Source organism: Streptopelia decaocto, assembly GCF_964273445.1.
Source record: "Streptopelia decaocto genome assembly, chromosome: 11".
Lineage (NCBI taxonomy): Eukaryota > Metazoa > Chordata > Aves > Columbiformes > Columbidae > Streptopelia > Streptopelia decaocto.
In genome coordinates, this window is record NC_138666.1 from 9,175,967 (window position 1) to 9,202,758 (window position 26,792).

General features: G+C 37.7%; 1 protein-coding gene across 4 annotated transcripts in view; it reads right to left on the reverse strand.

Moving 5' to 3' along the window:
* Positions 1-26,792, reverse strand: part of CDH13 (cadherin 13) — a gene marked incomplete at its 3' end in the record, with an annotated part of 467,396 nt that overhangs the window by 364,898 nt on the left and 75,706 nt on the right. For 2 of the 4 annotated variants that reach the window (XM_082062394.1, XM_082062393.1), the window contains exon 2: positions 7,797-7,908. The exons of the other annotated variants lie outside the window; for them this stretch is intronic. In XM_082062394.1, coding sequence (XP_081918520.1) covers positions 7,797-7,908 — 112 coding nt within the window. The remainder of the gene's footprint in view (positions 1-7,796; positions 7,909-26,792) is intronic. 4 annotated transcript variants of the gene reach the window in all.

A 26,792-nucleotide genomic window follows, 5' to 3' on the forward strand; every position in this document is an offset into this window, starting at 1 on the left:
GTGTTCAGAATCAATCTATAAAAAGTTACTTTTTCTTTCCCTTCTCTAAAGGAAAGAGTTCAGGTGGGTAAACTGAAGAGAGACACAAGACAAAACAAGGAACACTGCCCTCAAGCTAGAAGAAAATAAAAGCCTCAATCTAATAAATTTCTGAAAGACTTCATGAGTTTACTGCCAGTGTTACTTATTCTCAAAGCAAAGAGAGATCACGAGAGAGATCACATGCCACAAGAAAGCTGTGTAAAAACAAGATGTGTCCATTAAAACAGACAATAACTGATGCATACAGACAGATCACTCTGCCCAGGAAAGACTGCTTTAAATAAGCAAAGGGAAAGAAAAACTGCAAGTTGAAGCATGAGCATAATTACATTAGAAAAGTTATAATTTGATTTGGATTAGCAGAGAAATCCTAAAAGCTAAGAATTAATTGTGAACTACATCTACAATTATTTTCAAGAATACTCACGTGCTTTAAGATATCATTAATTTAAACAAGAATCTCTGTTTAAAGGAAGATTTAACCTCACATACTCCCATTAATTCTTGCTAAATGTCCACACTGCACTTTGAAACATAATAGAAAAGGTTAGCTAAGTCATGATTCTTTTGAATGGTGCTTTCCTAAGATCCTCAAATTAAAAGTTATGTCAGAAATACGGTCTGTAGAGATACAAAGCTATGTACTACAGAAATGCATTAACATCTCAGCATGTAGTAATTTGCGTTGCGTGTTTTTCAGAAATGAACAACAGGTTCCTCCTGACAAAGCTGGGCTGCTACTGCAGCCTCTTCAGCTTGACCCCAGCTCGACTCCATCACCACAACTCATACACCCATACCCTCCTTTCCTCAGGAAGACGGCCCTCTAGATTTTGTCAACCATAAGCAATTAGTGTCAGACTATTTGTTTGCTAAGTGTGTCCAAAGCTAAGCAACCTCCAGTCTTCAAGAAGGGCAAGAAGGAGGACCCGGGTAATTATAGACCGGTCAGCCTCACCTCTGTCCCTGGGAAAGTAATGGAACAGCTTGTCCTTGGTGCCATCTCAAGGCATATCAAGGATAAGAGGGTTATTAGGGGCAGTCAGCATGGCTTTACCAACAGTAGGTCATGCTTGACCAACCTCATAGCCTTTTATGAGAATGTAACAAGGTGGATGGATGATGGCAGAGCGGTGGATGTGGTCTACCTTGACTTCAGTAAAGCCTTTGACACAGTCTCCCACAGCATCCTCACAGCTAAGTTGAGGAGGTGTGGTCTAGACAATAGAGTAGTGAGGTGGGTTGCAAACTGGCTTAGGGGGAGAAGCCAGAGAGTGGTAGTCAACGGTGCGGAGTCTAGTTGGAGGCCAGTATCTAGTGGAGTGCCTCAGGGGTCAGTGCTGGGGCCAATATTATTCAATATATCCATTAACGATTTGGACGAGGGAATTGAGCACTATCCGCAAGTTTGCTGATGACACTAAGCTGGGAGGAGTGGCTGACACGCCGGAGGGCTGTGCTGCCATCCAGCAGGACCTGGACAGGCTAGAGAGTTGGGCGGGGAATAACCTAATGAAATTTAACAAGGGCAAGTGTAGAGTCCTGCATTTGGGCAGGAACACCCCCAGGTTCCAGTATAGGTTGGGAGATTACATATTAGAGAGCAGTGGAGGGGAAAGGGACCTGGGGGTCCTGGTGGACAACAGGATGACCATGAGCCAGCACTGTGCCCTTGTGGCCAGGAAGGCCAATGGCATCCTGGGGTGTATTAGAAGGGGGATGGTTAGTAGATCGAGAGAGGTCCTCCTTCCCCTCTACTCCACCCTGGTGAGACCACATCTGGAATATTGTGTCCAGTTCTGGGCCCCTCAGTTCAAGAAGGACAGGGAACTGCTGGAGAGGGTCCAGCGTAGGGCAACAAAGATGATTAAGGGAGTGGAGCACCTCCCTTATGAAGAAAGGCTGAGGGAGCTGGGTCTCTTTAGTTTGGAGAAGAGGAGACTAAGGGGTGACGTTATTAATGTTTATAAATATATAACGGGTGAGTGCCACGAGGATGGAGCCAGGCTTTTCTCGGTGGCAAACAATGATAGGACAAGGGGTCATGGGATCAAGCTGGAACACAAGAGGTTCCACTTAAATTTGAGAAGAAACTTCTTCTCAGTAAGGGTGACAGAGCACTGGAACAGGCTGCCCAGGGAAGTTGTGGAGTCTCCTTCTCTGGAGACATTCAAAACCTGCCTGGACATGTTCCTGTGCGACCTCACCTAGGTGTTCCTGCTCCAGCAGGGGGATTGGACTAGATGATCTTTTGAGGTCCCTTCCAATCCCAAACATACTGTGACACTGTGTGATACATTTTACTAAACATTTTAGCCTTCCAACGTGTTTATATAACCTGTATAGAACAAGGCTGCCTCTTGCCCTGCGTTGTTCGTCAGGACAGCTTAGTCAATCTGATTTTTTATTTTGGAATTGCCAACTGAAAACGAACAGAGCAGCCTTCCTTTGAAGCACCTGAAGACGTTATTAATATCAGGTTTGCACTGCCCTGAGCAAGAGACATATCCTCCTAGTACAGAACAGTTGTTCATCGATTCAGACTACTGGAAGAACACCTGGCATACTTCAGCCAAAGACTACATATATTTTAACAAGTCTCCAGAAAGAAATCAAATCTCCAACCAAGTCATCTGCTACTTTTATCTTCCTAAATCCAGACCAAGCCATTAACAGAGCATTCTCTGTCACTGCAAAGATCCTCAGCCACCCTTTTTTTTTTTTTAAAAGACCAGACTTGCTTGGCTTTTCTCAACTAAATAGATAAGACACTTTATGAGTTTAGATCTTCATTTCCTCCACCTTGGAATTATAATGTCAAGAGGAGGTTTCACCAACACATGAGTTCCCTTCCATTACTCTAGAAGAGCTGACTGCCTCCCTGAGAGATTTGGACTTAGCCCTGAAGATGTTTTTCAGAGACTAAATGATTCTTTCACATTGTTTACTCTGATGTCCTCCCTTTAAAAAACTAGTTTAATTGAATGTATATGCATAAAAACCAGTTTATTTTAAACTAGTTTCCCCTCAGGGCCTGTTAATAACCTGACATGCCCTGTTTGGAAGGCAACTGTCTGACCACCTGGCACTCAAATATTTTTTCCTGTTTTGTTTTGCATTAATCACGTGTAAAAGCAGTTTAGCAGATGATATGATATGATATTCTGTTATGCTGCTACATCAATCTGCATACATCTATTCAGAGACACAATACTTAGTCACAATATATATTTGGAATACATACACAGTTTTCTCCCTCTGTGTGAGAGCTCGGCATCAAACTTTAATTAAAAAGCAATGTTCTAGGTATTTAAGTGCAAAAGGATCTTCCCCTTTGAAGATGCTCCTCACTCTACCTCCATGCACATGTTGTAAAATTCCCAGTCTCCCACTTTAAAAATTACTTCCGTGATTTCGAAACCATTTTGCATAGCACCAGATATTTCCTGGAATTTTGGTAACATGAGTTTGGCTTCCTACAGCCATTTAAGTGGGACCAGTGTGATTAAGAGACATCCCTAATGTCTGCCTTCGAATTCCGACCACTATTTCTGTCCACATGGCATAACAGAGTTCCAGATGCCTGGTCTTAATCACGTATCCAAGTGTCAGAACTGCAGCTCTCGTTTTCAAGTTCTATACACAGGCACATGCACATTAAGATATATTTTAGAATACAAAAAGCATTCCGCTATCTGTGCAGAGAAGCTGACAGACACATTTCCGTAGAACCTGCTACCACATGTCCAACACAGGAACCTCATCCTTTCTTAACATAGCGAGTGATTTATGTGAAAAGAAAGTAACTTTAAGACATTCGTAGAATTCAAAAATGCATTAAAGACTTATTTATTTTGAAAAGCCACAACTAGGTTTCAGCAAGGATGCACAATAGACATGTATAGCTAAACAGGTGAAAAATTCATAGTTACATAGCTATTATGGTGGAGATGAATCAAGTGTATGTGATAACACACACTGTATGGATCAGAATAAACGAGCGTTACAACAGTAATATTGACAGCATGAAACAGTCCCAGAAAGAGGCCACCTGTACAGTCAAATGGCACAGCAATCAGTGGGAAGAGTGGATGCAACAAATCACAAATCCCACATGGCATCATCTGACAGTCAGTAGGAAATGTTTTGATGTGACCATGATCGGCACCATGATCCATGTACACACATAACATTGTAATAGTAAGAATGATTTTCTCTTATCTTTCCACAGCCATTATTCAGTTTGAATCATGGAAATCTCTGTTGCTAGACAATAGAAGAACTCCCTTTAAGCATTAATGATAAGCATGCTAATATATTTCCCATCATATGAGTAAACAAAGATTTTCAATATGGTTGAACAGAAAAGTCTTTGTTAAAATCCACAGAATAAAGAAGTACCAAAATGCAGACAGACAAAGCCCTGATCTTCAAGCAGCCCAAGCTCTGAAACATGCAGTCTATCACGTAAGAAACAGAAGAGGTCAGCAATTAATTAACATCCAAATTAAAGCTTTTCAAGTAAGGGTCAAAACTTCCTTTGTTTTGACATTTAAATCACTGACAATATATTCCCCAGTTTAGTATGCACAGTGCATCACCTAACGTCTTTATGTTAATTGCCTCAATTTTTCAACTGCACTATTTGATTCATTGTCAATTAAAAACACCCCCAAAAGCCAAGACTCATGTCCGTTAAGTATAAACATGATTAATGTAACACAATTACATTTCCACGTTTGATGAGTCTGATTAGGAACTTTCTATCAGCTTGGCATGACGGAGCATCGTCACTACCAGTGACCTGTCAGCCCTGCCAAAGCTTTCTGATGGGGAAGCATTTCATGGCCACAAATGTTTCAGAAAGGTGTAGAACCTGTAATTAAATGCTTTCAATTATCCCTTTATCAGGTATGTAGCAATCTTCATGATCTCCTCTATTTGACTGCAGAGGTCCTAGAACTAAACTAAAAACAGCTACAAGGAAAAACAAAACAAAACACACACCCCCAAAAAAAAAAGACAAAAAACAAACAAAAAAAGCCCACATACACAAAGAACCAAAACCAAACACACAACAAACCACACACCATTAAAACAATTGCTTATTAAAATAATAATTATGTCAACAGACCCTCCAGCATTTCCAGAAAGTGATTTTACAAATCCTCGCCCGCTATATCAAGCAAACATCTGGTTCAAGAAAACGGCACTCAGGGAGAAGAACTGGGCAGATCAAAAGTAGGAGAGCAATGCCCAGTTCTGTTTGTGGTCAGACAAAAAGAGAGAGGGGGGAGAAAAAGAAAAGAAAACACACGCCCATATACCACAGATGTCACAATTAGGAAAAGCAAACAACAAAATTAGGAAAGTAAAATGTAAAAATATGGCCAGCTTATAAGCAGGCTTTGATAAGAGTTGTTACAAATCAGAATAAGACAAAATTCTGTACTCTCATTTTGGGCTTTTCTTCTTTCTTTCTATTAATAAATATAAAATATAATTAACATTACCATATGTTGAAGTAATAAATACATAAGAACCAGCCATAACCTATATTTAATTACAAGGGAAATGCTACCAATGAAATGTACAGTAGGTCCTTGTTTAAATTGAAAAATGAAAAAAGAAAAAGACTTTTATTGCACTTCAGAAAAGAATTAAGGAGCTCCTTGGCTTATCAAGGACTACAAAAGTAATCACTGCTATAGGCCCCCTTTGCATATTTGCTCTATTAATTTACATAGCCCTGGTAAGCCTCACATTGCAATGCAACTGCTAAATTACACCGCTCTTGGGTAATAGGTATAAAGAGATGCAAGAGCATGCAAAGTGTATTCAAACAGACAATTAAAAATATCAATTCTGTTGACAGCTAAAATGAAGAAACTGTGCAGAGGTTTAATGCTGCTGCATGAAGGACACACTGCTTACGAGTGATTGAATTAACCAGAATCACGCATCGACAGTCTGTCTTTGTCGAACATTACACATTAGGCCAATTTAGTGTCTGCTTATTAAAATAATTTAATTCTGAAGATTGTTTCCAGGCATTTCTAAGTCTCATCCCGCTCTTCTCTCCTCCTCACATTAATGATGGCATCTTAGCTACTGCACTGTTTTCACACCAGTGCAATCTGCTGGGTCACCACAGAGCAGCCCAGTCAACTTTGGATTAATCAACTCGTCCTTCAGATAGTTGGGAGGACAAGCACAAAACAGCCTCAAAGTTCAGAAGCAGTCAAAGAATACAACAAAGGTTATTTTTATCCAATTTATATTAAGTTGGTTTCACTTTTCATTACATATGTCTTCAACATTGCAAGCTTATTAACTCTATTATATTTCCTATATTCAATGAATGTCTACTTTTAACCATGTAGAAGTGTGTTCATCAACTCTTTAGAATAAGAATTTCAAAGAAAACAAAGTTGCCTAAAGTAATTAGACACCTCTCTAAACTGAACAATCTCACATCTTTGTGAATAGCATTACTACTTATGATCTAAACTTCCTCTGAAAATCTAAATCAGACTAAGCAACTTATCAAAATACTTAGACTAAAAACGTTATCCAAAAGGTTTACTTTAAAACCTGTTAAAGGTTTAATTATGTACATTTAAGCAAGTAATTTCAATAGACTCTGACAACTAATTTGTACATTTCAATTTTAAAAATTAGTGCTATTTTAAAATGAGTGTGCACAGATTATGCCTTCATCCAAACATGCATAACAGTGAAGGTGTATCAGTGACATCTGGAGGGAACAGAGATGGGAAATGTGTGCATTTAATGAGTGATATTGCTTTTTGTTTCTTTGTTTCACCAAACCATCGCTATGTATCACATCCTACAACCCAGGGATTGTCTGTAGATGCCAAGCTGCATACCTAGAATGACTTCTGGTTCGACAGCAAGCAACCAAGCAAGACAAAGAAACTATTAATAATACGTAACACATGTAAAAATGCTGGTGTGTTTGGAACTTATGAAAAGAGCAGCATTTAGTATCTTTAAGTGCTCAAAATCATTGACCATTGGATAAGGTACTACCTTAGTTGGATCGTCTTGAAGTCCAAAAGCCACAGAACTGAATGAACAAGTTGTATCACTTGCTCACTAGAGTATGTGGATGAACTAACACCAGGCCTGAAAGACATTTAAGTCTCCTTCAGTTTAATGCTTTGAGTATACAGTGCCACACTGGATTTTATAAAGTGGCACCTGGTCATTGGAAATATTACTGAATATCCCAGTTGTAGGACACGTGTCCTAACAATTTGCTGTCACTAATGATCACAGGCTTCACCCAGCCTCCTCTGAATTCCATGGAAAGACTTGGGCTTGAACCAGCTTTGAATGCAACTTCTAATAGATAAGTTTCTAAATCTGAGTTGCAGAGAAAAATTAACAGCGAAATGTTGATAGGGAAGCCCTGACCTGCAAGATTATAGGAAAGACTATTAAAAAAAAATCAGACTAAATTTACTTTTTAAAAGGGTGGATGATTCCAACTTTTCACAATATTCATATTGTCCTAAATGATTATTTATAGTATTTTGCCATCTTCAATACATGAAACAGATTAAAGTCTGTAGAGATATAGGATCAATGCAGGGGAACCCAGACAGAATCATGGCAATACTCAAAACCTTGTGTACAAAAAAAAAAGCTTTCTGATAAATGGCAGGAGTGATATGAATACAGAAGCAATTCCAATTTTTGCACAATACTAATATATGAAAATAACATACGGTTCAGAACTGCCTGGTCCTCTGTGAATTCAAATGGCTGTTCAATATAAAAAACCTTTTGCTGGAATCCAGGGACACATTCTAAATCTTCTGCACACGCAAGCAGCAGAACCTGAGGAAAAAAGGGAAATATGCTTTTAACATCCACTCATTCATCCATCATGTTGACTTCTGGGAACGATACTGGGTTTAGGCTCAGTGCTAATAAAACGAAACATTGGGCTCCATGCTCATAAAACAAAACATCCATCACATCACACTTCCCCTTCAAATCTTACTGAACAACTTTTTATGTAAGGTTTCTGTTTTTATATATGTGGGCTAGCATGGAAATTACAAAACTGTAGCTGTCAAGGTTAAGTTCAGATTATCAGTAGAGTTTATTATCAGTCTTCACGAAAATATAGGATGTAATGTTGCTCCTAGAAGTCACAAGTGAATACAGCCAGGCTTAAATACACGCTCGAAACACTTTTCAGTCGATTTAAATAATTCATAAATCAGGGTCTGCAAACTTAGTTTCAGAAAGCTGATCACCAAATTGCAGAAGGAATTCTGTATTCAAGGGTGACGTTTCACATCACAGAAGTTTCCTTTATAAAAAGAACTTCTTTGCTAACAAATGTAAACTGTTGCCATTTTTTTCCCCCTCATCTGAACCACAATTTGTCCTTCCTTGAGATCAAAAGCTTGCTTACACCAAGTGAAGGCTGAAAATGAAATGTGTGTGTCATAGTGGAGGTGGATCTAAAGGTTAAAGTTGAATAGAGGTTGTGTCACTGTTAATACATGGTCAGCGTTTCCTGTTACCACAAGAACACCTGAGCAAAAGAGGAAGATTAAAAGCAAAATAAAACTGGCTGGAAAGAGGTACAATGCTAACCTCAGTGTCTGAAGGTTTGTCTTCTGTCCCTGAACAGAGACAACAACCTGAAAATCTATTTTTTTTAGCAGCTTTTAAATGAGAGCATGGGGGTAAGAATGTCCAAGAAAGAGGCAACAAGTAGAAAAATTACTAAGAAGTTTACAAGGTTAAAGAGAGAGGCGAAAGAAGCAAATTTCAAGAGTAGGAAAAGCCAACCTACATGTGTGTATTTTTCAACCTACATGTGTGTAATCGCATTTTCAAAAGTATTTCCTACTTCAGATCCTCCAAAGGTGTTTTTCAAAATCTGACTTTCAGCTAGTGTGCAGAGAACTCTAAAATTTATTACGGCAAATCTGCTGCTTGTTGGACAGCCAAAGAAAAATCAAATTGAGAGAGCACATATAGTGACCAAGAAGTAAACAGTCAAAGACAGTGGTTATGAATGACGTACGTTTCTAAATTCAAGTGGCCCTGCACAAACGGGTCTATTTACTCAAGACACCTTCAATATATGATTACATCTTTGCAAATACAGCTCTTCAGCTGTACAGCAAGGACCATTTCTCCCCTAAACCCCAGACGTGAATGCAGAAAGCTCCTTTCTGCTTCAGCTCAGGTGACAAACTGTACTCTCGCTTCTCCCAACCCAATAGCAGCATCTCACACGTTTCTCAGTTCCACCTCCACCACATTTTCATCTAGGTAAGCTGGTCCTGATCCTAGAGAGATGTCCTGCAAGGTTTAAAAATCTGCATCTTTCCCTCTTAACCACCACTCCTAGTCCACTTGCTAAATCAGAGCAATACGTTATCTGCTCTCTCCCTTCGGGCACTTCACCCTCACTATAAGTTTTATGTGATCCCATTTATAAAAACCAAAGGCAGCAATGTCGCACCTGGTCTGCATTAGTTCTTCTTATTGAAACCAACTGCTGGATCATTTGTTTCATGTCACTGATACTTGCTGTAAAAGCTTGGCTAGAAGTGCTAACAGACTGCGACAAACAGCCAGAATATTTCATGACAATTAAGCGGGTGGCAGCCAAACACAGCAGATGGCCGCCCCTGCCTTCCATCCTGACCTGCTCTATGTTTGTCCCTTTGAAGGATTAACCAAGAAACAGAAGGAAAACTTAAAGTAATACACCAAGCAAGGTGCGATACATTTGACTATTATTAACATCTATATATCCATGTAACTGCTGCCTTTCTTACCAAGGCTTAAAAGCACAGTGCCTAATCCCTCATTCTATTATTGACATTGATATATTGATTTTATTGAAGATTCTAGACTACACGGGAGTTAAGAATTGGATGTGTTCCCTTCCACCTTCCAGTATGAGACAAGTGCAAACGTGAACTGACATATTCAAAGCCTGCTCTCAAAATCGTGCATAAAACTTGATTACTGATTATTTTTAAAAAATAGCCTGATATGCATTTAAATGGTCACATGCACGCAGAGAGGCAAACGCATGCATTTTCTGCACAGATTTTTGATGTGCACAGGTGCATTTTTGAAATACCTGTATTTCCGACTCACGGTGCTACTGAATGAATATGCAGAAAAATGCAATCGCAGCAGAAAGGAAACTCTTCTGATCAAGATGCAAGCAACAACTGAAACAAATTTATATATGACCACACCAGAAAAATAGCCCCAGCAATATATGCTAAAATTTAACTGCAAACAACCCTTCTCCTACAGGATTAACACGGCAAGAGAAAAGTCACATTCTGATCTCCCAGTCACTGGCATCTTAAAGTTGAAACTCTTGTCTTACAGAGCTATAAATAAAAAAACAGCTTTGGACATCATCTGTGTCAGTTCTTAAAGAACAGAACATGTCGACTTTATCAGATTTGTGACAGAATAAGTTGACTTTGAAATCTGGGCAATCTAAATAGGTCATAAGTTAACTTCTCTAGGGCTGGTACAGAAGCCTCACATAATACAGAAGCAACAAATAGAAAATGACCTTTACTCCCTTTGAAATAATTACAAGCCTCTGGCTTGGCCTTGCTGTGAAATGGAACATTTTATTCTACTTGTGCAATTCCAGGCACTTTCTTCTTCTCAACATGTCAGGGAAGATGTTAAATTTGTCACCACAGCAAGAGTTTTTAATCAATTATCTTTTAAAAGCATAATTATTCTTTTAATTTATTTTTCCTCATGAAGACATTTCTTCTGTTGAACTATATGTCTGCCTCATTAAAATAATTTCTGTTAAGGTTCTTCGCTTTGGGAAAAAAAGTCTTTTAAAATACCTTAAAAAAATAAGCCAAGTGGATTTGTGTTGAAGGCAAAAAGAATATTGTTCAAAGCAGAATATATTCTGAATTTAAGCACCATGTAGATTTCATTTTTTTGGACATAATAAAAGGGTTTAAGGACTGATAGCTGTCTAAAGACCTCAGCTAAATACACTGAAAATAATCTTTAACTATCATGTATGTAGAATTCAGAATATAAAAATATTGTTCACGCATCTATTCAAGTAAGTACGGGGCAATTAATACAAAAGGATCCTTCACCCATAACTAAGAAAAAAGCCACATTCTTGAAAGAGCATTACAATTATGCAGCAAACATCATTTGCTCATGAAAATCTGAAGGGGCAGAAGTCTGAAAAGCAAACGAGGGAGTTGTGACTACTCAGACCTACAGATCCCATATTCTCTGACAAGCAGAACCAAAGCGTTTCATAAGCTACTGCTTTTCACAAATGTACAGAGTGAAGATTCATTTTTAATACCCTGAGAGTTTGTCTTTCAGAATTTATTACCAGTCACTACACGAAAATGCCACTAGTTCAGAGAACTCCTGGGCAAGTTTGGTCACTGAGCTAGAACTGTACTTCTGATGAGGTAGCCAGCCTATGAAACATCATTTTTTTTCTTCCCCATTAATAAAACAGCTCACACATGCTGGTAACCTTGACTGACCTCAACATTTGCACTGAAAGCTGCTCACACAGAACATGGATTAGGAAACAAAAGAGGATGGCAATTTTATACCATATTGCAGAGGAAATTAATGAAACCCCTGATGTTAAAGCACCTTTGGGTATTACCACAACTCAAAAACCAGGGTTCCTCTGCCTCCTCTGCTGGTGACTGAAAGTTAATCTTCAAAATTACCTTCCAAAGAATTTCCAAGACTTTATATCCTTTTTCTCTTGCCCAGTTTCAGCACATGAAGCAACTCCACTCAGGTTTCATTGGCCACATCCTCACTCCAGACAGGAATTTCCTCACCTTCCACTGTAAACACTCATATCTTCATTAGCCCTGCCTGTGTGAGGTCAACTACCGCAAAAGCATAAGCTTCAGAATCTTAGTGGCATTCTGCACACATCCTTATATTGTGAAATTCTTCCCTGTGCAAGGCTTTACCTAAATAGTGATGTAAATGGCACCTGTGAAAACCATCTGCCCAGACATGAATTTTACACAATAAATACAAACAAATCTCATTTCATGGAGCAATATTCTATAGACCACATTCCACCTTTGAGAAAACTGAGGAGAGAAAACTGAGATGTAAGCAAACCAACATAAGCCACCCCAGCCGCCAAAAAACAAAGCTAAAATAGAAATCACACTCATTTTAATAACAGCAAGAATCTCAAAAGTTCAAAAACAATAAGTCACTTCCTGAGAAAAGAAGTTTTTTGTTGGTTGGGTGGTTTGTTTGTTTGGAGGTGTTGTTTTTTTGTGGGGTTTTTGGTTTGTTGTTTTGGGTTGGTTTTTTTTACTATGGTTTCAGGGTTTCTTTTTTATTCATTTGACTCATTTACTTAGAAGAGAGTATTGAAAATCTATGCTTCTGAGCTTTTCTCCTGGAAGCATGAGAACTAGAAATTTCATTTTTGCATATGAAAACTTCAGATTTTCATTAAAAATATGGTGATCTTAAAAGCTGAGAACCGAAGAAAAAAGTAATCAGAATAACGAGAACTGCCAACACTGAATTAAATTGCACCTAACAAAATATTTTTATCATGCAGATCAAGATCTTTGAAGTTTAAAGCCCTTTCTGTCTTCATGTCCTTCAACACTAGACCCACAAAAACGGATAAAGCAGCAGCCAGAGAGGAAAAACAAGTTTATTACAGAGTCACAATAATTTGCAGAGAGAAGGTGAAATCCTGCCTTCACTCAAGTCAGTAAGAACTATCCATTGATTTTAGGTTTTTTACTCAAGATGTAAATGAGGGAGTTATTTAAATGAAATTAACAGAGGGATACTTAAACAGAATAAGGAGAGCGCTGCTTTAAATAAGGTTCTGATTCTGAATTATGCAGACTCCAATTAGAGTGTCAAGCAGGTCCTAAGGCAATTGTTTCATCAAATCACATGCAGACTGGACATGAAGCTCTCCTTGTCTTCTGTATTTTAAAATACCAATTGGAAAAGAAAAGAACCCCAAAAGCCTGAATAACTTATCCACTGATTGGCATAATTAACAAAGGTATTTAAACACCACATAAAGGTATGGTGAATTGTTTATCCCTGAAAGTGACCAAATTAAACACACAATTATTTTGCAAGAATTTGTTGTCTACAGGACTATGATTTGGGAATTTTTTTATTCAGTATTTTCATCAGGGGGGAAGTATTCCCTGTTTTAGGCTTTAATCTCTCCTTTTTATCAGGAAAGATGTTCAGAAAAAAAAAGATTATTCAGAACCTCTGCAGCTCTACCTCTAAATCTGATAGTGAATTCAAGTCATTTTTGTAAGAAATGCTATTAAGATTTGGCACTAAGATTCTTCAAGGATGATAAATATTCTTTTAAAAGGCCTACATATCCATTTACTGCATGGTTCTGTCCTAAAAGTGAAAGTCACACTTGGGGTAGTGAAGGGTGGGCTATGAAAATGCAAATCAGCATCACTTTATTGGCTCAAATGAATTCAGTTCTCCTGTCACTGTGACTGCAGTCGGCATCCATTAACTGGAAAAAAAATATTACAAACTCTTTTGTGAGACTCTCTAACACAGGAACTTTCTTTTTATGAGCACTTTCCTTCTGAATGTATGTTTATTATAATAATTTTATCACATATTCAGTAAAAAGTGTGCGTTTTCCATGACACTGAAGATCAGCTTAAGTTATTCAAAAAGAAATTTACCAGCACTAGTATCTGAATAACCAGCTACTTTCCTTCTGAAATTCATGATGTCTGGAAGTGGCATCATCCGTTTTTTAAGATATGACCCCAAGGTCTCTTCAGAGCCCAAACCAACTCAAGTCCACACTGGTTGAGGTCAAGAAGGACCATACAACCAGTGCACTAGAAAGTGTGCGAGCACATCCATGGCATCCCTGCCTGAATCCACAGCTGTGACCATTCCTCTCTCCCCAGATGCCAATCGCTGCTTCTGCTCTTCCAGTCCCATCTGCTCCTTGAATCGAGTCACCAGGAAGCTCAGGGACAGCCGGTGCCTGCAGAATAGTGCAGCCAGAAAAACATGGTCAGGTGTGGGACCATCACAGTCTACACTTAGGCTGGTTAAGCTGCCATGAAACTGCACCTTAAAATTAAGTTTTTACTCGAGTCTTACTAATGCATCTTCCACACATCAGAAGTATAGGAATCTTGCAGTTCCCTTGACTTGGGATGCTAGAAAAGCCTTGTACAAAGCCTGGAAGGAACCACCTCAGCTGTCACAGAAGCAAGTCCAACATACAGTTTCCTGGCCAGAACATTTGACCCTGATCACAAGTAATTCTTCCTACATCCCACAATTCTGGACCCTTATTCCGATGGTCATTTTGTAGTTTCGAGAACAAATTTGTGGGCAATTTACAGCTATGTATTCTTGTATAAGTCTTGTCTTATAACTTGATTAACCTTTCTCCTCTTTAACTCTTCAATTTGTTAGCCTATACAAACCAAGCTCTTTCAATCTCCTTCTATAAAAACATATTCCTTTGATCATCTCAGTAACCTTTCATTGTGCCTGCTTCAGTTTGCACATGTGCAAAATACACCAAGAATTCTAGATAAACATTCTCTGTGGTCTGTTAAGTGATATTAATATTTCCTTAAGCCCAAAATATGTTGTCTAATGCTTCCTAAAATTCCACTTCTACTTTTTAAAATCTTGGCATACTGATGGATCAGAATCACTCTAAAATTAACTAACAGAGAGCTGAAAAATTTGACATCAACAGAGATGCTGCCTCCATGTAGCTACAACAGTGTTAAGCAGCTTTTACAAACACGGTCATGATTAATCTTTATGAAACACAAACGCAGATGCAAACCATTGTGCATTGCTAAATCTGTCTATGCCCTTTCTGAACAGACAGGAACCAACTCTGCTCACAAGTGCAGGCATCTTCCAGCACAGAGCCCAGGCTTAACCTCCCTCTCAACAGAGCTTATTAGCAGAGACTCGGGATTTGCTGGTAGATGGTGGCTTCCAGACCAAAGATGGCTCAGAGCACAGGATCAACTTATTGGTTCATCTGTGTAGATGTATCTGAATATTGGTCAGATTTTCGTAATACAGGCAATAACTATCACACAGGCTCATTAAGGATTTTAGTGATAAGAGGCCAAAGTGTGTTACTTGTCATATTTTAAAGTACTCAACTCTTTAACAAGTAAATATCTACAAATCATGGTAGGACATGTTGGGCCCCACCATTATTTTTTTATTTTAGGTGTTACAAAAAAAGTAATCATATTTTGCTGAAACCCATGCACTACTGGATTAAGATTACAACTAATTAGCCTATTTAGAGAAACTGTATAATAAATTCATTTTACAGGGCACAGAATAATGCAAATGAGCCATTCAACAGCACTGCTGTACCAGTGAAAGAAGCATAAAGAAGAAACATTGAAAGTCTGAGTTCTGATCTGGTTATACCACAAGGTATGAAATTACTGAAACCTAAACCACATTACAACAATAACCTGCCCAAAGATCTGCTTATACCAAACATTTTAGTTATTTATCACTTAATGAACTAAACAGGTTGATCCTATTTTCCAGCAGTAATGACTTCATGAAGCACTTAAGTGAATGAAAATATGAGTCTCTCTTTGTAAACCAAGAAAATAAATTAAGACTTGTTTAAACATATTTATAACCCTTCACACACAGTTGTATGGGGCAAAGTCATTATTTCATACATGAAAACATTGATGTGGCAACAGCTATTAGAGAAAAAATTAAAATCATATTTCTTTGAGTAGATAGCGAGTTTTGGATAGGATAGCTGGGAACTATAAGGAATATGATATATGTTTAATTTCCCAACAGTGTGATGATTATCAAAAAAGGTGCAACCTTCCATCCATCGTCTCCTTTATACTCCACAAAGTAATAGTATAAAGCAATTATTACAGCACCACAAAACCGAACGTAGGGTAACATCCAACATTTACCTTTTGCACTGGTAAGCTAAAACCAAAAATGAGCTTGCTAAGAATAGCATGATTTTGACTATTGAACATATGCACATTGCTATCATTTGGCAACATTACAACAACAGGAACCAATCTCCTACACCCTGAACTCATAAGAGTACAAAGAGAAGCAATGAAAAAGTTTTTCAGTTTCAAGAAAACATTTGTGGAACATTTTCTGAGCTTGTCTTACACAGTCATGAATGTGAGGTGCTTAAAAGTGAATACATTAATTCCCTTGATTCAAGCAAAAGCACTGGTGGGGGTGAAGCCTCACATTCAAAGACTCATAATAAAAATTGAGAAATTGCTACAAGGCAAAAAGCCCAAAGCAAACCTGTCTAACAATTTTGACACTCTTTTATTTGATTTTTTATAGGAAGAGGACAACACATTCTGTAGAACAACTGCAGACAATTTTTTTGCCCAAAGTTATCTGCACATCGCAGGGTTATTTTTTCTTTACCATAAATCATACTGAACAATAGTAGTACAATAGTATTAAAATAAATAGTTCTGAAGACTGGCTTCCTATTGATTTCTCTTTTAAAAAAGCAACTCATAAGTGTCTTCTCTTTTAGTAAGGATAGGGCCTGTTAATCACCTCTGTCTTCCCTTCAGTGGGGATGTCAACACGTTCTCCATCTTCTCAGCAGCTTCTGCTTTTTATGAAACTCATATGAACTTGACACTTAGAGCTCAGCCTACCACCTAGAACTGAAACTGCCCAGTGGTTTCAAGTGTTACAAGAGGGAACCACGAAAAACATGTTTAAGCAATAAGAGAACAAGGCTTATACAATCTCAGACACCAGACCAAAAACCACGCGATACATGGTGGAATATAGCACCTCTTCTGGTTGGCCTATTTACCAGCTCTAGAAAATCAAAGGTGTGCCAGTTTTCATTCCAGTTGGGGAAGTTCAAGTCCAAGAGGTCTCTTTTTAGCAAATTAAAAGGACATGGTATTGTTACATTATGCACATAATATACGCCTATAGGAGATGGAACTGAGCTTCGGAATCAACAAAGTGAGAAAAAGTACAAACCAGAAACTGCTCACCTATATGCTAACTTTTGCCTGCAGATATGGGAAAGCCTTAAAAGCTAGTGTAGTGAATAGATCGCTTTTGTTTGTTTATTTAAACAAAAAAAAACACCAAAACCCAAAACAAAAACCACACAAAACACACAAAAAACCCAAACAAACAAAACCACAGACAAGCAAAAAAACCCCAAACACCAACCACACACATACAGAGGTAATTTAAGCCTTTATTAGATGTAAGGACTGAGGTCACTGGATTTGCAGTATGTTACCCCACACAGTACACCACACTTAGACATAATACCTATTGTACCTTTATCTCATAACCCATAGAACAGAAATTCCAGGAAGGAAAATGAAAGTAGATTAGCTGTTACCTGCCTGCTTGACCTTCTTAAGGGACACACTTCTATAGATTTTAGAAGATCAACCTATTAAGCTGAGCTATATAATTACACTGCAGTAAATTCAATTAAGTCCTTTCGTGCCCCCCTCCCCCCGTATGCCTGTCAAAATAAAGCACCACTATCCTAGAAAGGATAAAAAATGACCCAGGGCTTTTTGGCAGCACAAGATGATACTTGAGGAATATTTTTAATGAATTGCAAGAACACAGTCAAAAATTTAAAAGAACTTGTACTAACTCTTCTGAGTTTAGAGAAAGCATATCCTGGGGGAAAGACAGCAAGTAGTTGAACATTTTTGAGCACATCACAATAAAACAAAATCTCTCAAGCTTCCAGGCCCCTTTGTGTTAACTGTGACATTACAACAAGAATGACCTTTCCAAAGAAATAAAACCCCTTAATGCTAGGAACATGATACCTATTAAAGATCAACATTTAGTAGCCAAAGCAAGGGAGGGGGTGGAAATTCAGCCTGGTAAATTAATTGTAACATAAAAAATATGAAACCAAGCCCTTGGTCTATAACCCTTTCTCTTATAATTGCCTGCCATTTAAAGACTGAATGAAATCTTTTAGGTAAAAGATACAGCTATTGACCCCACATGGGGTCTTTGGTTTCTTAGGAAACCAAAGAATATCCTGACACATTGAGAATGAGATGAGTACTGGAGAATGCCCCACTAACATCCTATTGAACACCTATTTCCTATTTCTTTACACTAGACCTGTCTCTCACCCATCAAGGAATGATGCTGCTGGGACATAGTGCAAGTTAATTGTTATATATTTCAAGGCCTTTTTTTGGTTGGTTGTAGAAACAATCATCACAGAAAATGTTCGATAAATTATCTGTACCCATGAGAACATGATATTTTTTTTCCTTATGTGCAGAGGCAGCTGTCAGTCCTGAGGTATGAGAACACACGGATGGTTGTATCCCTCAGCCTTCGTCATGAAACCTCCAGGATAAACTAACCATTGCTTTTGAAATCTGCAGTTTAAATCAAGTTGGGTTTCTGCAGTGATTGGGAAACAATGTGTTATTGTAGCCTCCCCACTGTAGACAGTATTTCATTACATTTATCAATTCTAGTTATCTGTATTTACTGAGTCTATAATCTGTTCCACATGAGATTCAACAGGTAGACACAAGCAATAAATATAAAACACATGAAAGGTTGCAAAAAAGGTGAGTCCGCCTTTGATCTTGCTTTTGCAACTTATATCGACATCCAAATGTGATCACTAAAGCAGCTGAGACAAGTCAGAGTCATTTTTTTTTTTTAATTCCCAGACACAAAGCATATAAGAACACGCTTTTGCATCTCTCTAGACTGACCAGGTTAAAAAGTCCAACATAAATTAGATTTGGGGGATCTGAAGAGGTCCATTTTTATCAGAGAGACAGGTTAAAGAATAACTCTAGTGTTTAAGGTATTTTCTTTATTGGGTTATATTGTATTTGGTTTTTGTCTGAGCTACACAAAATAATAAAAGTACTGAGAATTCCTACACCAGGATATATGCATTTGATCATGAAATGTCCTACCAGTAACAGTTGTGGCAGGGGTTAATATAATTTTTTACAAGTTTATACAATCAAACGTCTTGGTTCATTTCAACAAAACTAAGATGTTTGAGTTGCACATAAACATAAAATCTTAAAGGAAAAAAAAAATCAAGTATCAAATAATTTAAAGGCCCTTTTCCTTGTACATCACAATTTAAATTTCCTGGAGCACTTTTTTTTTTTGGTAAAAGCTTCAGCCTGGAAGTGATTGGGGTTCTGCGTCTTTGTGGTATAAAGTGATTTAAAATTATTTGACTGCTTCCATTTTTTATAGGTACTTTTATTTGAAAATTATTTGGGTTCTGATCATGCTCAGCATTGAACAATTTTTATTATTTAAATGCCTTTTTTTAATCAATTCTTTAGGTTTGGGACTGAATTGGGAGGCTACAGTAGATTATCAGGCACTTTAAATTATAGAAGAATTTCATATTTTACACAATCTTTCATCTCCTAAATAAGAATTGGTTTGCAGGGGTGAATGCATAAAAGCCTTACACTTCAAGATAAATAAGCATTATGCAAAACCAGAAGCCTAATTTTTCTTTTTTAAATATTGTAAGAGATCTTTTTTTCCATAATCAAATTCCCATGTCTTACTACATTCTGTGAAGCACGAGCATTTTGGAAGCTACATACTTCTACTTCAGTACATTGATATAAATCATTTCAAAGGAGGAGAACAAAGTCTGAAGTAAGTTTTCCAAGTCCATGAAAAATGGGAAGTGTTTATTCCATCAGCATTTGGCATCTCAAACTTCACATCAAGCAAACATGCAAGTCCTCTGTAACATGGACACACTGCACTCAACAGCTTCAGGTTCAAGTTTATTGTAAATATTAAGTACCTCAAGTAGGAAATTCAGGTTGGACTTCAGGGATATAATTCCTGATTTAACAGGATTGATATAAAGAAATGTGTTTGTTGGTTTGTTTGTTTGTTTTTAAATATTAGTGGAGTTATCATTCCCATAGTCAAGAACATGATCTGCTCTTAAGAATTTCCCTGTGAAAGGAGAGGAAATTAAAGTGTGACGTTTGAAAACAGCACTGGAAGTGTACAAATGGAGAACTGAAAATACAGCTGACAGGTCACGTTATTAGTGAATCCTCCACTTCATTCTTACCTGGGAACCTTCATTCGTACTCTGCCAACATGCTTATATTTACTACCAAAAGTCCAATACAGGTATTTTTGTGCTTTTCATAGAGATACTCAACAAATATATATGTGATTTAACATCTGCTTTACAATGTGACATCCTGGAAAGAAAAAAATTAGTGACTAATGTCTTCAAAAAGCTTGTCTTCACATTTTACCTCTTGCTTTTAAACACAGACAGTGTAGAATAGGACAATTTGTCACCAAGAAAAACTACCCAGTGTTCCTCTGCACATTCATTAGAAAAGGTAGCAGCTAGCCCTTAAAGATATTGGCATGCCTTACTAATCACAGCCTTTTAATTCTGTCTCTCCAATTTCAATTAGTGAGTAAACACTGACATCCTCAATTGCCCAACACAGAGCTCCCCTTTATCCAGTTAATCATGCTCACTGCAGCTATTCCCTAGGCTGAGCTTTCAGAGTTCCTAGCCTCTGTAAATCCTCGCTATTACATCTTTTGATTCAGAAACAAAAATATTAACATATCTTATCATTCAGGAACATGTGTCCCGGGTTTAGGAAGGACTGTGTTTTTCTCTCCCAACAGTCAGCTGCTGTGCTCCATGTACAGAATTAAGTTGCAAAGCATTGCTAAACTCATCTGAAATGTTTTGCTTAAGTCAAACCTCATATTATAGTAATTAAAGAAGCTGTGAGAAACCATAATTAGACTAAATGTCCAACAAATATTAATCAGCAAAGTAATATTCTATTATTAAGAAGCAGCTCTTCACAGTAGGAGTTTCCCTTGCGAGAGACAAGATTAGGAACCAAGCCAAAAGCAAACCAGAAGGCACAGCAAATTGGCTTATTTGGTGGCTCATTTTAATTTATTAATGCTTTCACCTGTATTTTAATTATTCTGGATTGTCATTTTAGTGGAGAAGGTGTATGGAGGCTCCAGTCCTAGAGCCGTTGGTTAATGTGCCTAAACACTGTGATAGGGATTTCCCTTCCTTCATTCTAATCCAAGACAAAAGAAACTCAGACCACACTCCACAGGCAAACCACTTAACCCCCCCATGTTCCCCCATCTGTAAATGAAAATAATACAATTAACACACATAGCAGGGAGGCTCTATGATTTACTTAAGTGTTTTGAAGAGATTTGGAGTCTTGAGTAAGAAGTACTGTATAAATGCTGACAAATATTGCCTGTTCGAGGCACCGTCAGTAACCACTTCAGGTGCACAAGAAATGGGATTTTGTCAATAATAAAGTTTCTAAAAATGCTAAGCCTGTTTTAGTTTATTTTCTTATTACACCCTCTGCCTGCACATCAGTTAAAAACTGATGATAGCAGCCTCATAAGAAGTCTCCTTTTCTGAGATCAGTTTTAGAGCTTTCCTCCTTTAAGTCTATTTCTCTGCAGGGGGGAAATACTGAGACTCAACATACTAGATTCTAACAAGAAGTGTTAGGGTTTTAATGCAAAATACTGCTATTTATTAGTAAAAAAAACATTTCTAAGGTATCCTATCAAATACAGATATACAACAATACCATGAAAACCATAAAGAAGGAATCTCTAAGTATTAATCAAATATCTGTTCTTTCCACTTCTGAGTTATTTTACATAGATTCTTATGAAGCAATAAACTGTGTTAGTAGTAGAGTTTTCCACTGCTGTCCAGAATTGTTTTTCTAAACAGCATTTTAAATCACAAAATAGATATGCCTGAGATGAATGCTCAATTTTACAACCTATTTGCTATATCTATAATACACCAGTAACTTCCTTATATATCATGTAACAGATACTTCAATACGTATAAAATGCAAGATTTAAAAATTTGAAACTCTGAATTGTATTTTGTTTTCTAACTGGGCTAAATAGGTATATTTCTATAGAGATATTCAAGGCAAACATCCAGACATTACGATATTTTTCAGCACTGTTTAAAATTATAATCAAGGCCAACTTTTAGTTCTGTACATTTCAGTACTGGTAGAACATTTGTTATTTATTGCTGAAGAAGCAACAAGCAAACCAAGCATCCCATCCACAGTTTCTGGAAGATTTGCCTTTTATGTATGATGAAGTGCAACTCATCAGTTAGAAGCCTCATTCCAGTAAGTCCATGTATACGACAGTGTTACCTTTCCCCTTTGGCACTTGTTAATGCCTTGACAACAGTAAAGGTTTTATTAGTAACTAACAAAATCATTACCAATATTCAAAATTAAAGAACAAAACTCTTGCAAGAGCTTTATGCTCAATATGATACTAGCCTTTAAAATCCACACAGGACATAATGTAAAAATTCTAATTTCCAGTAGTGATCTATATCGTAAGAGACAAAAGAAATTTGAAAACCGAAGCCATAATGCAAATGGGATAGTTGTGTTAGCTTCTGCCAACAATTACAATCCCTTTTTGTATCCACTGGCCACAGAAATAAAAGCCAAGTAGCAACAGGAAGAAAGATTATATGGAGCAGATGGAGAATGACAAAGTGTTTGATCAGATGTCAGGGAAACCACTCCTATTATTACTTTTATTTAAGACAGAGAAAAATCCAGAAAAATAGGCACAGTAGATTTGGCAATAGGTATCTACTAGCAGAGGAGGTCCTGAAAAGTAAGAGGTTGCTGCTATAATTTATTCCCATGTAGCAAGATAATGCAGCACTTGCAGGGTTTGTTTGTTTGTTTTAATCAACTGGTAAAGAACTAGAGGAAGAACTCATAGAAAAATCAATTAGCCCAAGGGAGAGGCACAGCACACTGAAAAGGACTTGGAGGAGAAATGAGAGTTGAGGTCAGGAGTAGGGAAGGACAGAAATCTCAGGACTGCTCTGCAGGCTCATAGATGTTACACTACAGCTGGCTCTATACTTAGCACAGCCAAACAGCTCAGAGACAACGTGTTGGACTACAGGTTTTGTATCGAATATAAACACAGTGTTCCTTAGCATGTAATTGTTTCACTAACATAGTTCATACTGTTAGCACCCTCACCAAAAACTGCTAAAACGGAATAAGGAAGAAAGAATAACTGCTGGATTTCCATGGCTTGCTCTAGTCAGCTTAGAGGAGGGAGAATCCTCCTGCCAACCCACAAGGGCAAAATCCTGACTCCTCATGAAAATCACATCTGTAACAAAGCCAGAATCCCACCCCACTTGTTTTTATTTAACCTCCATGCCTTTTCGCTTGGCAATTTACTTCTTGTCATGAGCTTACTTCTCTGACCTAGATTTGGTTTCTCTTTTTTGGCTTTCATTTCTGTTGCCTTATCCTGCATCCCAGAGGCTGCCAGGATTATTGGCCAATGGAAAGGGCATATGTGCATCAATTCCCTTCGCAGCTACAACAGAGACAAGAGCATCCATTTCACTCTAAGTAGTATTCAGCTGCCAGATATAAAAACGCAGGTGGTCTGGGTGCCTTATAGTAAGTAGCTTCAGAGAGGATTTCATACCAATACCATATTTAACTCGTGTTTCTACTGGAAATCGCACTACAGCTTATGACAAGACTAATGTACTTTATAACCTTTACCTCCACAACAATACCAACTAATTCTAAAGCTTAGTGCAATAACACAGACTTGAAGAGCTAGAAATTATAAGCTTAGTTAACTCATAACTAGATACCCAATTTTAATTAAGATGAAGGATAAATGAAGCAAGAAATCAGTATGTTAAAAGGTCCGTCTTCAGGTAAGATATCAAAGAAAAAATTTCTCAGGGAGAAAGTTACTACTGAAAAATTGATATCCATCTTTTTGCCCATGAAAAGCCTAGGGAACAAACAATGTCCATATCTTGAAAGTAGTTCACTAATAAAGCACTTCAGTAGGAGAGCAGAAGACCATCTGAGACTAGCAAAGATTAAATTAGGACCAAAAATTATGTTAAACTGTTTTTTCCCCCCAGAGCCAAGCATAGAGATGAATAAGATTTCACAAAGCAGAAATTAAATAAAACTATCAAATTATGTTAATATTAATGACATTTGTTTTCATCTGTTATGCATAAGTTGGATAAATTATTCTATAAAAATACTTGAAATGTGATATTTTTTTTGTTTTCCCCTCCCTTGGGCAATATTACTGTTTTATGGGGGTACACTGGAACAGTAACAACAACAAACAAACTTTTTTTAATTTAGAAGTACATGGGAAAAAATGTTCTGGAAGCACTGAATCATTTTGTTTTGCCATTTTTGAACAAAACGAGCAGTTAATATACTACCAAATCAGTGCTTCATTTCTGGTTTAAGAGCCAAATTTTATTATTTCATTCACATTAGCTCAACATTTTACTCCAGCTGCTGCTGTATGGCCTGGAAACCAGTAATTTTGCCTCTGTTGTCCTGCGTGTGTGACAGGGTCTCCATCTGAATGACAACTCCGGACACGTTTCTGCCATTCAGGAGAACTGGGTCCACAAATGCAGCCCACACGCTATAGCCTTAGTGGCCACATACCTCACCAAGGAAACACGAATCTCTAGTAAACAGGATCTTTTGTGCCAGTTTAATAATCTTTCAAAATTGAAGGATATCAACGAGAGTTGACATAATCTAAAAATATATTCCCATTTACGATATCCAAATAGAGAAGGGAAAAAAATGATATATTTCTTTAGAAGATATCATAAAGAAGCTTCAGATAAAATATTTTGTGTTGCCTGTATGGCTCAACTTCACTGACTCACCAAATGACTAGTTCTTATTTTTGTCATTGTTTAAAATCATTTCAGCATACCATTATAGCACAATTAACACCTTCATTAATTCAGCATAGTATTCTATAGACAAACCAAGCTGACACAAGCAACAATAGAATATGTTAGCGAGGGATCCCAACACAGGCTGAACAACAGTTGGGAAGGAGGATGAAACTTCAGCCCACAAGGAAAACTAGAGGAATGTAACGGATTTGTTTCTAGTGGCAAAACTATTAATACACCTTTCTGAGTAAGGCAAAGCGGAGGCACTTTTCCAACCCCCAGCCAAGGCTGGGAAACTGGTAATACCCGTTAACATCTAAAACAAACAAAACAATCAATGTTGGGAGAAGCAACGGTAACATTAAGGAGTAAAGACAGGCATCAGGCAAATCAGAACCATGTTTTGATGTGGTTCAATATCTACGTAACTTCCTAGAGTATCGAAAACCAGACTTGTCACCTGTGCCTAGTTTCAAAGTACTGAATCACATGATAGTTTTGCATTGGCTATTAATGAAAACTACCCTTTTGAAAGTTTTTGATTTGGACTTTAGCTCTACAGATGAAGAGTCAAGGAAGCTACAGCAGCATCTTCAAATTACCTGACCTAGTTTATACAAAGCTATATTGTGAGCTTCACTTTCATTATGCTTAAGTGAATGCCCACCAAAGCGGATTCTGGCAAGCAGGAATAATGCACGAACTCCAAAGGTATTGCAGGATGCCTTCATTCTCTATTATCCTCCTTAGTTTGTATTCCCCATTATATTTAAAGTTCCCTGTTGTGCCATAAAGAATGGTGAATCTATCTTGAGCATAAATTAATTTGAAGGTATTGCAGCAGTTTCTTGCTTCCCTCATGAATTCTTCCCACCACACACCTGTGTTATACATGCAGTAATTATTTTGCTGTTAACTGCTACTAGAGGAAAGGAAGCTTGATAGCAATGAACGGAACTTGCCCTTTGTACCCTTTCATTGTATCTACCTATAGCAGACGGCACCAAAATGCAACTCAATTGAACAGAGTCCTCTTGTCACAATATAAACAGAAGCCTTACAGTGAAACCTGCAAAGTTTTGCCATGGCACTCCTCGTTGCATTTGACAAGTTTATTCAAAAGCAAATATTTCAGTGGGGAGGTCTGTCATTCTAATCCTGTTCTTTATGCGAGAGCAGCTAATGCAATTTCAGCCACCTGAATAGAAGGGCTCTTGCTTCCAGATGTTCCATTGTGCCTTGCAGACAACAACTGCTATAGGACTGACACCAAGAGACAGGTATTATGAGTATTTTTTCCATCGTTAGCTTTCTCTTAGCACAGGGTTTACAGCTTCCTTGTTGATTCCTGTTATTCTGATAGGCACAGGAGAAGCCAGTGCAATGCTATTCTTCTATAGGTCTGCCACAATAGCAACAGAAAAAAATAAGGGGATTGTACCAAACAAAGTGGTAAACTTAAGTTACTCTCAAAGTAGTGAAAGACGGTTTAAAAAATGAGAAAGGATTGGTTCAATGAATCAAGGCTCGAAGAAAATTGTAGACTGTACTTCCAAGACACAAACCTCAGATTGTGGAGTCACAGATTACCTATAGTTACACTGATTGGAGACAGACAGACCTGCAGGGATACCTGGGCAATGAGGAAGACAAGGAGCTAAAGTGGCCAAGCCAGAATGAATATTACAGCCAACTGAGCAAAAGCACTGGAAAAACAGCTCTACTACCTTTTGGCAGCAGCTTAAGAAGTTATACAGAGCTATCTGATGCCTGCTGGGTTGCAGTAAGGCTAAATAGATGAACACACACACAAAAAACCCTACAAACA